The sequence below is a fragment of the Manis pentadactyla genome, chromosome 9 (assembly GCF_030020395.1).
Source record: "Manis pentadactyla isolate mManPen7 chromosome 9, mManPen7.hap1, whole genome shotgun sequence".
Lineage (NCBI taxonomy): Eukaryota > Metazoa > Chordata > Mammalia > Pholidota > Manidae > Manis > Manis pentadactyla.
Window position 1 is genome coordinate 54884392 of NC_080027.1, and position 14074 is coordinate 54898465.

The 14074-nt window shown below is 42.9% G+C and overlaps 1 protein-coding gene across 1 annotated transcript; it reads left to right on the forward strand.

The window, feature by feature from the left end:
• The first annotated feature begins 447 nt into the window (after positions 1-447).
• Positions 448-5429, forward strand: CALCB (calcitonin related polypeptide beta). Its single transcript, XM_036877051.2, has 5 exons — positions 448-724; positions 1771-1865; positions 2104-2247; positions 4224-4404; positions 4985-5429. The coding sequence occupies exons 2-4, from the start codon at positions 1780-1782 to the stop codon at positions 4381-4383; spliced, it is 390 nt and encodes a 129-aa protein (XP_036732946.1). The 5' UTR covers positions 448-724; positions 1771-1779; the 3' UTR covers positions 4384-4404; positions 4985-5429.
• Positions 5430-14074: the final 8645 nt, after the last annotated feature.

Genomic DNA, 14074 nt, shown 5'->3' on the forward strand with positions numbered 1-14074 from the left:
AGGTAGTGCCTGCTTAGCCCCCTCCCCAGTTCTCTCTTCCACTCCTACACGTCCCCGGGAAGAGAGGTGAAGGAGGCTTGGCTGCCAGACTGGAAGCACAACAACTTTTTTTAGGTGGCCAAGGAAGTCAGGTGGAGGGGGAGGGGAGGGAGCGGAGGATATTCCAGGAGTACTCCAGGTGGTCCAAAGAGATAAATCTTTCAAGGTCCCTCTCCCCAACCATCCACCTCCCCCACAGTGTGCTGCTTCAGCTGAGGTCCCTTTAGAACTCAGGACTGCTGTTTAACCTCCTGGGGGTTCAGGTGGCCAAGCTGGGTCTGCGCTGAAGGGGCAAGAGGGGATGCGAGGCCAGAGTTCAAGCACCAAGAAACTGAGAGACGTTCTGGTCCTCTGTTGGTGATGCCTAAATCTCTGAATTGCCCCCACTTTCCAGACGTCGAAGGCTTTCCATCTTCTCCCTCTCCAAGCAATGATCTCATTGCAAATGACAGTCTGAGCGGATGGTTCCGTCCCTAGAGGACCGATGCAGGAGCAAGAGCAATGACGCAATCGGAGCTGGTAGGTCCTGGCCACTTTGGATTGGCCGCGCGGACTCGTGGGGAGCCCCCCCTTCCACTATCACTGGCATAAGAGTCCAGAGCTCCTCTGGGAAGACGCCCACAGCAGGCGTTGTGTCCATCGGGGGGACCGGCTGCTCACGCTCTCCTGAAACTCGAGTCACTAGGTGAGGAACCTCCTACTCCTGCTAGGATTACTTATTCAGTTTGCTCCATCTGCTTGCCTATCTTTCTTTTGCTTCTCACGGCCATCTCGGCCCACCTACAGCCAGGTGCAGCTAGCTATCCGTCCTGCTCTGGGGAAGGAGGGAGGATGGGACGGTCACTGCATTTTCTTCTAATTAGCACGAATCTAACCTCAATATTCCCAGGGCTTCTCCTGGATGCTGGACTTTCTGCAAACTCGGGTAGGCAGGTCTACCGCCTCTGCGTGTGTGGATCCTGCCAGAGTTCGGTCTGGGAGTAGCCTGCAGAGGTGTGCATCCTCAGGGATCACACTTGGTCCCCAGAATGGTGGAGCCCTGAGCTTTCCACCAAGGTGCCTCCAGCCTGCAAGTGTCCCTGGGCCATTGGGTGCAGTCAGCCAACCTGGACAGCGGGCTCACCTCGGGGTGCTGGCTCCCAGCACCTGCTGCTAAACTGAGCTCCAGCAGAAGCAGACTGGTGGCAGAGTTCAGAGACACCAGTAATTGGCACGTTAAAAAATTCCCCAAATCTAAACCCATAGATTGACAGATTAGCCCTCCCTTCCAATTTACCCTTCCTGCTCTCCTCCCCTCCCAGTTAGCAGTGGGAAGTTTAGCCAAGGGGAAGGTGGTCCTAGATTTCTCAGTCCCCGAGAAGACAGACGCAATGGGAGAGCAAATATACACCTGAGTTTGGTCTGGGACTTTTCCGTGGTTTCCGCATAGGGCAAAAGTTGTGGGGTTGTGTGCTTGTTCACAGGTGACTTCTCCCTGACTTTTCACACAACAGAACCAGAATTCCCCACCTTCTCCCAGGACACTTGTTTCTGCTCTGCCAAGCCATTCACTACAATGTATCTTTTGAGATTTACAGCAGCCCAGCTGGCAGAATGAAAGGAACAGCAGCATGGAGACGTGCTGTGAGGTTACAAGGCTATTGTGGCTGAGGGGGTACTGGAAAATAGGTCTGTGGGCTCCCCACCGTGCTCCATCTTTGTGCAGTGGCTAACGGTCATTCTCTCTTGCAGAGAGGCGTCATGGGCTTTGGGAAGTCCTCCCCCTTCCTGGCTCTCAGCATCTGGGTCCTGTGCCAGGTGTGCAGCTTCCAGGCAACACCACTCAGGTGAGAGAGTGGAGCCACCAGAGCCCTCTCCTTCCACTGCCCCTGGGACCAGGCTGTTTTGTGCCTCTGAAGTCCCAGCAGAGAGGTTCCCCATAAATTTACACCCTCAGGTGGCCACTGGCCTCCAGCGCACATCACAGGGGCAGTCACAGAGGCCGGGAGTCAGGCTGCTTGTCCTGGGAAGGAGGCAGGCAGGAGCTCAGAGCCTATATTGGGTTTGCTTCCCCTCCGGTCCCAGGTGGGCTTTGGACAGCCTCCCAGACCCGGCTGCCCTCAGTGAGAAGGAAGGACGTCTCCTGCTGGCTGCCCTGCTGAAGGCCTATGTGCAGAGGAAGACCAATGAGCTGGAACAAGAGCAGGAGCAGGAGACAGAAGGCTCCAGGTAATACTCTCCACCCAATGCTGGCATTTTCCAGGAGGACATATCCCAGAGAGGTAGGAAAAACGAGATCTGGCCCAGCAGGTTGTAACAATGGCCCTAGAACCCAGTCATTCTCCAGTTCTATGGAAGACAGAGATCCAGTTGAGTGTGGTTAAAAACATTAAAAACGCTGATTCCTGAAAGCTGTGAGGAGGTGTGGACTGACTTACTCTGGGAATTGTTCTGGCTGTACTGAGAACGCCTAGCATTTAATGAATTATGACTGGTAAGTGTGAAGCCAGGGCTCAGGATGTTTTAGAAATTTAACCTGGTGTGTGTTGTTCTTTCACACCTGTAAGCAGCCTTCATTGTACATTTTCGAGATGAAACCGAAGGCCTTACAGAGGGTGGGGGCAGGTAGAGCAGTATCTGAGGTAGGTTTGGGGTCTTTAGATATGTAGGGTCTGTGGAGATTGCATGTTGTCATGGAGCCAGACACCCTTCCCCAGCATCACCTCCCTGTGCACCCTGAGCTTGGAGGACACACCAGCCCCTGACTTGGCTGCAGCACTGCCTGGGCAGAAGCACATGTTGTACCTGTATTGACTCTGAGAACCTCTCAGCAGAGCATGAAGGATGGAACAGCATGTAGAATGCCTAAAAAGGTCACCTCTTCCCCACCTAAACCCATCCCCATGCTTCTCTAGCTCAGGGAATCTGAGTTCTCCTAATGGAGGCTGTGTGAACTGCCCTCCTGCTTGCCCCTCCTACCTCTGCTCCAAGTGCCCCTCCCTGATCTAACCTTCTGCATGACTGCACACGGGGCTGACCCAGTGCATGGTGCTGTCTGGCATGTCTTTTCTCTGCAGCCTGGATGGCTCCAGAACTAAGCGGTGCAGTAATCTGAGTACCTGTGTGCTGGGCACATACTCGAAGGACCTGAACAACTTTCATACATTCTCTGGCATCGGCTTCGGGGCTGACACGCCTGGCAAGAAAAGGGACATGGGCAGCGGCTTGGAGGGGGACCACTACCCCCACTTTAGGGTGCCCCAGGATGCCAACTGAACTCCTCCCCTTCCTTCCTGATTTTTTTTCTTGCTCCCACTGATGAACTTAATGCATGCAGATTTTACTCTGATTGCTCTTCAAGCTGGTATTGGAAGCTTTATTGATGACAGAGAATGTCAGGGACCTCAGGATGGAAGGAAAGAGAGCAGGACTCAAAGATCAGGTTAGAGATAAGAGAGAATGAGGGAAACTTGTTGAGATCTCAGAGAATTTCATGGTAGAGCCCTCTGATTCCTGCTTCATCTTTCATGCCTCATCATTGCTAAATAAACCTATTCCCTAAAAAGGATTTGTGCTGTGGTGGTCATTACACTGGTCCCTGCCCAAGGCTTGAGAGGGCCAAGGGCCTGTGCTTAAAAGCAGTATTAGCCTGTGGGAAGCTGGATACAGGGCTTGGTGAGCAGTCCTGGTGAATCAGCTCCAGCATCAAGAACAGGTGTGCTGAGCAGGTAAGCACTTCTGGGGGAGGATGCTGCAAACCTTGTTCTCTGAGTCCTTTCCAGGTAAGACTTTGGGTGATTTTTGTTTTCTCAAAGAAAGTGATTTTTAGGGTGTTTGTGGCTGGGATATGGCCGCAGCATGCTCCTTGTCTGTTTTGGACTGGGCTGGGCCTTTGCTGGCCACTCCTTCATAGTCCCAAAGGGACTGTATATATGGGGCAATAAGGGAGGGGTTTCAACACGTGCCCCTTGGCTTTGAACTGGATTTTTTCATGAAGGTCTTTGGGCAGGGCTCCTAGCAAATGCTGCCAGGCCATTTCCCTTAACAGCTTTGATAATTGCATTTAGGAGAAACACTGATTCTTAAGCGGTGTGTCAAAGAGCTGCAGTTCTCTTTATGAAGGTCCCATGGGGCAGGCTCCTGCTTCCCCCTCGACAAGCCTCTCACTGACAGGCCTTCTCTTTTTTCTCCACCCTGTAAATCAGCATCACCACCCAGAAGAGATCCTGCAACACTGCCACCTGCGTGACCCATCGGCTGGCAGGCTTGCTGAGCAGATCCGGGGGCGTGGTGAAGAACGACTTCGTGCCCACCGATGTGGGTTCGGAAGCCTTTGGCCGTCGCCGCAGGGACCTTCAGGCCTGAGCAGCTAACTGACTCCAGGAAGTAGGTGACTGGCCTTGTACGATTGGATGGGAGGGGAAGGGATTTGGAGGTTACAATCCACACTTTGAAACCCACTAGTCCTGGTTGATCTGCAGGTCCCTTCCCTCCAGTTACATTCTTCATCCAGAGGTAGTGAATCCCTTCTACAACTGAGCTTAAAATCAGAGCACTAGGACAGGCTGCAGGTATCCGGTGCTATTTTTCTGAGAAGATATATGAAAAAAAAATGCTTTCTGGATTCAGAAAGGGTGGGCCCTACAGCATAGCCAGGGCCACTCATCATTAATGAACACAGGTTCAGAAGGCAATGGACCCTTGACTGGTTCATAGATTCAGACCAGAGGGCTGTAATCATCATACTACCGCTAACATTAATAGTGACCATTGAATTGTTTTTATCATTTGCCTTATAAACCTGCTTACCTCTCACCCATAATCTGTCAATGCTGTTTAAAGAAGTAATTCTGTAAGTTTGTGTTCTTTTCAGTAATAATTGTGATTATTCCCTTCTTGTCCTTATTATACTGTTTCTATTTCTTCTTCTCCTTCTCCTCCTTTGAAATTTTATTTTCCACCCCAGGGTACCATGAAGCTGAACTCACCACTTCTATTCATTTCTGTTGACAACTCTGGTGAGAAGGCCGCATGGAAGATATATATGTTTGCATCCTAATAGATACTGAAAAAAAAGCACCTTTGTCACTCAACAAGAATGAAACTGAATGCAAAATAAGCTAATTCCATATTTGTTGTGCATCCTTTTTATATTTGATTCTATATGCAGTAAATGTGATGGCAACTCTCACTGGCTTATGTGGTAGCAAACTGACTCTGAGAGCTGTCCTGTTGGTCAAGGCAGATCTGCCAGAGCTTAGGAGGGGCGTTGAATTCCTGCCTCTGTGGCCTCTGGGGACACATGGTAATGGAGATGCTATGCTTTATTGTTTAAGAACATGATTGTATGATTTGTGTAAGGAATGTGAATATTGTGCCATTTGTGAACTTCATCAAGATTAAAAACTTATTTTGGATACATGTGTTTCAAGACCCTGGTGGTTCACTTCAACTTGTTTTCCTATGTAATAATAATAACAATAAGAGTTGACATTTTTTGAGTCTTACTATAGGCCACATGATGTTCTAAGACAGTACTTTATACCTGTTAATTCATTTAATCTTCATGAAGACTCCATGGAGTCTATACCGTTATTATTTCCACTTCACATCTGAGGAAACAGAGGCGTGGAGAAGTGAGTCCAAGGTCACACAGACAGTGGCGAACTCAGGTGTTGGTTTCCAGAGCTTACGGTTGGACCACTGCACTGTATGTTCTCAACAATGGCTCTTGATGTTTTCTGGAGATGTGGGAGCCATTTTCTGATCTAGCTGCCTCACATGGTAAATCCTCAGATTTTGAAGACAAATGGAACATTTTATACAAACAACCTGGTCCTTATATAATAAAATGAATCCCTTCTTTCTATTACCTAGTGCTATAGATATGAAGGCTTGTGTGTTCCCCCCAGTTTTTACGTTGAAAACTAACACCCAAATTGATGGTGTTAGGAGGTGGGAACTTTGGGAGGTGATTAGGTCATAAGGGTGGTCCCCTCATGAATGAGATTAGAACCCTTACAAATGGGGCAGGAGAGAATTCCCTCGCCCCTTCCTCTGGGTCAGGCTACACTGAGAAGACTGCTGTAAATGAGGATGTAGGCTCCCCACCAGATGCTGAATCTGCTGGTGTCTTGATCTTGGACTTCCAGCCTCCAGAACTGTACACCATTTATGCACCATCTAGTCATCTCCCACATATATTATTACATAAATATATCCATAAATATTTTCCCATAAATGGGAAGGACTCTTTAAACATAATCACAATCTCATTTAACAGTTGAAGTAAATTAACAGTTATTTCTTAATTCTTTAATATCTCACATTCAGCCATAGTTCAGATTCCTCAAATTATTTTATATATATTTTTGCATGTACATACATATATATATACATACACGCACATACACATAGGGCTCAAATTAGGTCTTCACATTAGTTTGATATGTTTTAAGGCCCTTCTAATCTAGAGGTTCCCTCTCCATTGTTTTTGTCCTCTTGCAATTTATTTTAAGTTAGAGAAACTAGGTTATTAGTCCAATAGAATAGTCCATTCTGAATTTTGATGACCACATCCCTGTGGTGAAGTTTGAAATGTCCCTTGACCTTTCTGTACTTCTTGTGAATCAGAGTGAGTGGGGGGAGGAGAAGTAAAGGGGAGGACAGGTCATGTAGAACTGCAGCACATAGGAAAGACTCTGGCTCTCTATTAGTCGATTTCCAGTCAGTAAAACACAAACCACATCAGTAATTTTAACAGAAAGAGTAATAGAAGAAATTGACTAAGCACGTAGTAAGGTCCTGAAGAGACAAGAGTTAGTGCAGAGATAGAAAGTAAAGGAAGCAGCTATCATCCCCAAGGCTACAGGAACAGAAAGTGGGGTAATTAGGATCTAGAAATTTGGAGGATTCTCAGACCATTGAGAAGGGAGGTCAGCTGATGCTGGCATCTTTGAGAGGGTGCCACAAGGCTGTTCTAGGAGTGTGGAAAAACCAAACAAAATTGGAAACTTCAACCAAGTTCCCTGCCAGAGTGAACTGTGTGGATGACCCTGACAGAGGCAGCAATCAAAACAGGCAGAAGCAAGTTTCCTCCTCTTCATGCTTTCTTGTCTCCTTTTAGGGCCCCCAGTTGGCAGAACCTAATGGAGACCCACCTGACAAAGGAAAACGTGGTTTGAAGAGTCCCAGCTCCGGTATCACTTTTTAAACATTTTAAATTTGCATAGAGAAAAGTCAATTCTTTTGGGGTATAGTTCTATGAATTTTTTGACAAATTTGACATTAAGTCATATAATCACCACTACAACTACAATTAAGGTACAAAACAGTTTTGTCCCTCCTCAAAAGCCCCCCTCACTTCTCCTTTGCAGTCAATGGCTCCCCCAACCCTCAATCCCAGGTAACAACTGTTATGCCCTGTGTTCTCACAGTTTTTAAAAATAGTTATCTCTTAAAATTAAGGTATAATGGGCATCTAACACTGTATTAGTTTCAGGTGGATGACATAATGATTTGATGTATGTATATACTGCAAAATGTTCTCCCCCCTGTAAGTTTGATTACCATCCTTTGCCACCTAGAATTTTTTTCTTGTGATGAGAAGTTTTAAGATATACTCTCTTAAAAACTTAAAATATATAATACAGTGTTGTTAGCTAGTCACATGCTGTACATTATAACCCAAGGACTTATTTATAACCTATAACTGGGAGTTTGTACCTACTGACCTCCTTCACCTATTTTGCCCACCCCACCCCCCTGACTCTTGCAACCATCAATCTGTTCTCCGTTTTTATGAATTAGTTTTTTTTTAGATTCCACATGTAAGTGATATCATATGATATTTGTGTTTCTCTGTGTGACTTATTTCACTTAGCATAATACCCTCAAGGTCCATCCATATTGTCAGAAATGGCAAGATTTCCTTCTTTTTCATGGTGAGTAATATTCTATATTATATCATCTATCTCTCTCTCTCTCTCTCTCTCTCTCTCTCATCTATCATGTATCTATTTATATCTTTATATCTATCTATCTATCTATCTATCTATCTATCTATCTATCTATCTATCTACCTATCTATCTGTCTATCTATCTATATCTATCTCTCTATCATCTATCCATCTCTATCATATTTTCTTTATCTATTCATCCATAGACACTTAGGTTGTTGCCATGTTTTGGCTATTGTAAATAATGCTGCACTGAGTGTGGGGGTGCAGTATATCTTTTTGAGATAGTCAAAGATCAGTTGATCATATTTTGGAGGTCTATTTATGACTCTTTATTTTGCTCTATTGCTAGCTGTCTATTCTTTTAATAATACCACACAAACTTTATTACAGTAACTTCATAGTAAGTCTTGAAATTGACTAGTCAGTCCTCTAACTTTGTTTTTCTCTTTCAAGGTTGTGTTGGTTATTTTGGGTTTTTTGCCTCTCCATATAAACTTTAGGATCAGTATATTGATAGCTATGAAATATCTTAATAGAATTTTGATTGGGATTGCATTAAATTAATAAATTTGGGGAGAAACAACATCTTGACAATATTGAGTCATGAACATGAAATATCTCTCCATTTATTTAGTTCTTATTTGATTTCTGCCATCAGAGTTTTGTAGTTTTCCTCATATAGATCATGTACGTATTTTGTTACACTTACATCTAAGTATTTCATTTTGGGGGATACTAATGTAAATAATATTGTGTTTTTAATTTCAAATTCCACTTATTTATTGTTGGTATACAGAAAGGCCATTGTATATTAACCTTGTGTCCTGCAACCTTGCTATAATCGTTTATCACTTTGAGGAATTTTTCGATGATTCAGACTTTCTACAAAGATAGTCATGTCATCTGTGTACAAAGACAGTTCATGTCTTCTTTCTGATCTATATACCTTTTACTTACTTTTCTTACTTTATTGTACTAGCAGGGATTTCCAGCACAGTGTTGAAAAGAGATTGTGAGAGGAGACATCCTTGCTTTGTACTTGGTCTTAGTGGAACAGCTTCAAGTTTTTTCATGGGAAAGTTTCAAGTATGCTGTTAGCTCTAGGACTTTTTAGATAGTTTATCAAATGGAGAATGTTACCTTCTATTTCTCTAGTTTACTGACAGTTTTTATCATGAATGGGTGTTGAATTTCATCAAATGCTTTTTCTGCATCTAATGAAATGATCATGTAGTTTTTCTTTCTTACTTTTTTGATGTGGTGGATTATATTAATTGATTTTCAAATGTTGAATAATTGTTGCATAGCTGGAATAAATTCCACTTGGTGTATAATTTTCTTTTCTTGTAACATCTTTGTTTAGTTTTAGTATTAGAGTAATGTTGGCCTCATAGAATGAGTTGGGTGTTCCATCTCCTATCCTCTGTGGGGATTGTAGAGATTTGGTATAATTTCTTCCTTAATGATTGGTCAAATTTGCCAGTGAACTCACCTGGGTCTGGTATTTCTGTTCTGGAAGGTTGTTAGTGATTCAATTTCTTTAACAGATATGGTCCATTCAGATTCTCTATTTCTTGTGTGAGTTTTGGCAAGTTGTGTCTTTCAAGAAATTGGTCCATTTCTTATTTTCTATTGATTTCCTGTTTTCAAGTTATTGATTTATGGTCTAATTCATACTATTTCTATTCTTCTACTTATTTTGGATTTAATTTGTTTATCTTTCTCTGGTTTCCTAAGGAAGCAACTTAGGTTATTGATTTTAGAACTTTCTTCTTTATTAATATTTGTATTCAATGTTATAAATTTCCCTCTAAGTACTGCCTTCACTGCAGGCCACAGATTTTGATAAGTTTTCATTTTAATTTAGTTCACAATATTTAAAAATTCTTTTGCAATTTTTTCTTTGACCCATTGGTTATTTAGAAGTATGCTGTTTAATCTCCACATAGTTTGGATTTTTCAGTTGTCTTTCTGCTGTTGATTCTTAGTTTAATTCCATTGTGGTGTAAGAGCAGACATTGTATGATTTCTATTCTTTTAAATTCATTAACCTGTGTCGTGTGGCCCAAAATATGGTCTGTTTTGATGAATGTTTCATGTGAACTTGGGAGTAATGTGAATCTCTTGTTAGATGAAGTTGTCTATAGATGTCAGTAATATCCAGTTGAATTAAATGAGTTCAACTATGTCTTTACTGCTTTTCTGTTTGTTGGATCTGTCCATTTCTAATGGAGTGGCATGGAACTCTCCAGTTATGATAGTGGGTCCATCTATTTTTTTACCTTTGAAGTCCACTCTGTTTGAAATTAATAAAGCTACTTGTGCTTTATTTTTATTTTATTTTTTTAATTTTGTTGTCATTAATCTACACATACATGAAGAACATTATGTTTACTAGGGTCCCCCATTCACCAAGTCCCCCCCACCAAACCCCATTACAGTCACTGTCCATCAGTGTAGTAAGATGTGGTAGACTCACTACTTGTCTTCTCTGTGTTGCACAGCCCTTCCCATGCACCCCTACATTATACATGCTAATCATAAGGCCCCCTTTCTTTTTCCCCACCCTTACCCCTCCCTTCCCTCCCATTCTTCCCAATCTCTTTCCCTTTGGTAACTGTTAGTCCATTCTTGGGTTCTGTGATTCTGCTGCTGTTTTGTTCCTTCAGTCTTTCTTTGTTCCTATACTCCACATATGAGTGAAATCATTTGGTGTTTGTCTTTCTCTGCCTAGCTTATTTATACCCTCTAGCTCCATCCATGTTGTTGCAAATGGTAGGATTTGTTTTCTTCTTATGGCTGAATAATATTCCATTGTGTATATGTACCATATCTTCTTTATCCATTCATCTACTGATGGACACTTAGGTTGCTTCCATTTCTTGGCTATTGTAAATAGTGGCTTTTGGATGTAGTGTTCTATAGATGTCTGTTAGGTCCATCTGTTCTAGTGTGTTGTTCAGTGCCTCTGTGTCCTTACTTATTTTCTGTCTGGTGGATCTGTCCTTTGGAGTGAATGGTGTGTTGAAGTCTCCTAAAATGGATGCATTGCATTCTCTTTCCTCCTTTAGTTCTGTTAGTATTTGTTTCCCATATATTGGTGCTCCTGTGTTGGGTACATATATATTTATAATGGTTATATCCTCTTGTTGGACTGAGCCCTTTATCATTATGTAATGTCCTTCTTTATCTTTTGTTACTTTCTTTGTTTTGAGGTCTATTTTGTCTGATACTACTGCAACACCTGCTTTTTTCTCCCTGTTGTTTGCAAGAAATATCTTTTTCCATCCCTTGGCTTTAAGTCTATTCATGTCTTTGGGTTTGAGGTGAGTCTCTTGTAAGCAACATAAAGATGGGTCTTGCTTTTTTATCCATTCTATTACTCTGTGTCTTTTGATTGGTGCATTCAGTCCATTTACATTTAGGGTGACTATTGAAAGATACGTACTTATTGCCATTGCAGGATTTAGATTCGTGGTTACCAAAGGTTCAAGGTTATCTTCTTTAGTATCTTACTGTCTAACTTAAGTCACTTATTGAGCTATTTTAAACACTGTCTGGTGATTCTTTGTTTTTCTCTCTTCTCATTCCTCCTCCTCCATTCTTTATATGTTGGTTGTTTTATTCTGTGCTCTTTTGTGTTTCTTTTAACTGCTTTTGTGAGTAGTTGATTTTATTTTTTGCCTTTAGTTAGTATTTAGTTGGTCTGCTTTCTTTGCTGTGATTTTATTTTCTCTGGTGAGATCTATTTAGTCTTAGGAGTGCTCCCATCTAGAGCAGTCCCTCTAAAATACCCTGTAGAGGGGGTTTGTGGGAGGCAAATTCCCTCAACTTTTGCTTGTCTGGGAATTGTTTAATCCCTCCTTCATATTTAACTGATAATCATGCTGGATACAGTATTCTTGGTTCAAGGCCCTTCTCTTTCATTACATTAACTATATCATGCCATTCTCTTCTGGCCTGTAATGTTTCTGTTGAGAAGTCTGATGATAGCCTGATGGGTTTTCCTTTGTAGGTGACCTTTTTTCTCTCTCTAGCTGCCTTTAATACTCTGTCCTTGCCCTTGATCTTTGTCATTTTAATTATTATGTGTCTTGGTGTTGTCCTCCTTGGGTCCCTTCTGTTGGGGGTTCTGTGCACTTCCGTGGTCTGATCAATTATTTCCTTCCCCAGTTTGGGGAAGTTTTCAGCCATTATTTCTTCAAAGACACTTTCTATCCCTTTTTCTCTCTCTTCTTCTTCTGGTACCCCTATAATACGGATATTGTTCCTTTTGGATTGTTCACACAGTTCTCTTAATATTGTTTCATTCCTGGAGGTCCTTTTATCTCTCTTTGTGTCAGCTTCTATGCATTCCCGTTCTCTGGTTTCTATTCCATCAATGGCCTCTTGCATCTTAGCCATTCTGCTTATAAATCCTTCCAGAGATTATTTATTTCTGTAATCTCCTTCCAGACATCATCCCTTAGCTCTTGCATATTTCTCTGCAGCTCCATCAGCATGGTTATGAGCTTTATTTTTAATTCTTTTTCAGGAAGACTGGTTAGGTCTATCTCCTTCTCAGGGTTTGCCTCTGTGATCTTGGTCTGGATCAAATTCTTCTGCCTTTTCATGGCAATAGAGGTATTTGTGGGGAGCTGGCACATGTGTTGACTAAGAGAAAGTCCCTTCGTGCTGGTTTGTGGCCTTACTCTCCTGGGAGAACAGTGACCTCTAGCTGCTTGTGCTGGGCAGCTGCACGCAGACGGGGCCTCTAATTCTTGCCTGGCTGCTGTGGAGCTCCGTGGTTGCTGTGGGCGTGGCCAGCCTCAGGCTGCTTCTCCAATATGGCAGAGCCGCATCAGAGGGGGAACAGGCAGGGGGCTGTTTATTGCCATGAGGGGCCTCCAAGCTGTGCTGCCACCTAGGGGGTTAGGGCACCTGGAGTTCCCTGGGATTCCCAGCTGCTGGGCTAAGTGTCCCGGGATGCTTCCATCCAGCGATGGGGGTCCCTGTCCCTTTAAGACTTTAAAAAAGCACTCGCTTTTCTTTGTCCCAGGTGTGCTGGATGCACGGACCCACTCGCAGGTTTTACTGTCCTGTGTCCTTAGTATCCAGCACCTCATACACTGTGTGTCTGTACTCTGGTGTGGATGGCTAGGGCTGGCTATTTAGCAGTCCTGGGCTCCCTCTCCCTCTCCGCTCTGACTCCTTTCCTCCTGCTGGGAGCTGGGGTGAGGGGTCCTGCCGGGCCGGGGCTTGTATCTTACCCCCTTCGTGAGGCGCTAGGGTCTCACAGGTGTAGATGTGGTCTGGCTGTTTTCCTGTGTCTTCTGGTCTCTCTTTTAGGAATAGCGTTTGTTGTATTTTCAAAAATATATATGGTTTTGGGAGGAGATTTCCACTGCTCTACTCATGCCGCCATCTTGGTTCTCCTCTTGCTTTCTTTTGAGTAGTGTTAGCTTGGTATATTTTCCTTCACTTATTTACTTTTTTTATTGAGGTATAGTTGTCATACAACATTTATTAGTTTCAGGTGTGCAACATAATGATTCAGTATTTTTGAATATATTGCAAAATGACCAGCACAATAAGTCTAGTTTAACATCTGCCACCATACAGTTACACAATTTTTTTTTCTTGAGATGAGAACTTTTAAGATCTACTCTCTTAGCAACTTTAGATATGCAATACAGTATTATTAATTATAGTTGCCATGTTATACACCAAATCCATTCATTTACTTTTAATCTGTGTGTCTTTTCATTTAAAGTGGGTTTCTTATAGACAATGTATAGCTGTGTCTTGTTTTTTGATCCAATATGACAATCCATATCTTTTAATTGGTGGGTTCAGACTTGACATTCGAAGTGATTATTAATATAGTTGGATTAATATCTACCATATTCGTTTCAGCCAGTGTGTGTGTGTGTGTGTGTGTGTGTGTGTGTGTGTGTATTTATTTATTTATTTTGGTATCATTAATCTACAATTACATTAGCAACATTATGGTTACTAGACTCCCCTCATCAAGTCCCCACCACATACCCCATTCATCAAGTCCCTACCACATACCCCATTACAGTCACTGTCCATCAGTGTAGTAAGATGCTATA

Coding starts and splice junctions, on each gene's coding strand:
- CALCB (XM_036877051.2), top strand. CDS start 1,780: ATGGGCTTTGGGAAGTCCTCCCCCTTCCTGGCTCTCAGCATCTGGGTC. Junction 1,866..2,103: donor TTCCAGGCAACACCACTCAG/GTGAGAGAGTGG, acceptor CTCCGGTCCCAG/GTGGGCTTTGGACAGCCTCC. Junction 2,248..4,223: donor CAGGAGACAGAAGGCTCCAG/GTAATACTCTCC, acceptor CCTGTAAATCAG/CATCACCACCCAGAAGAGAT.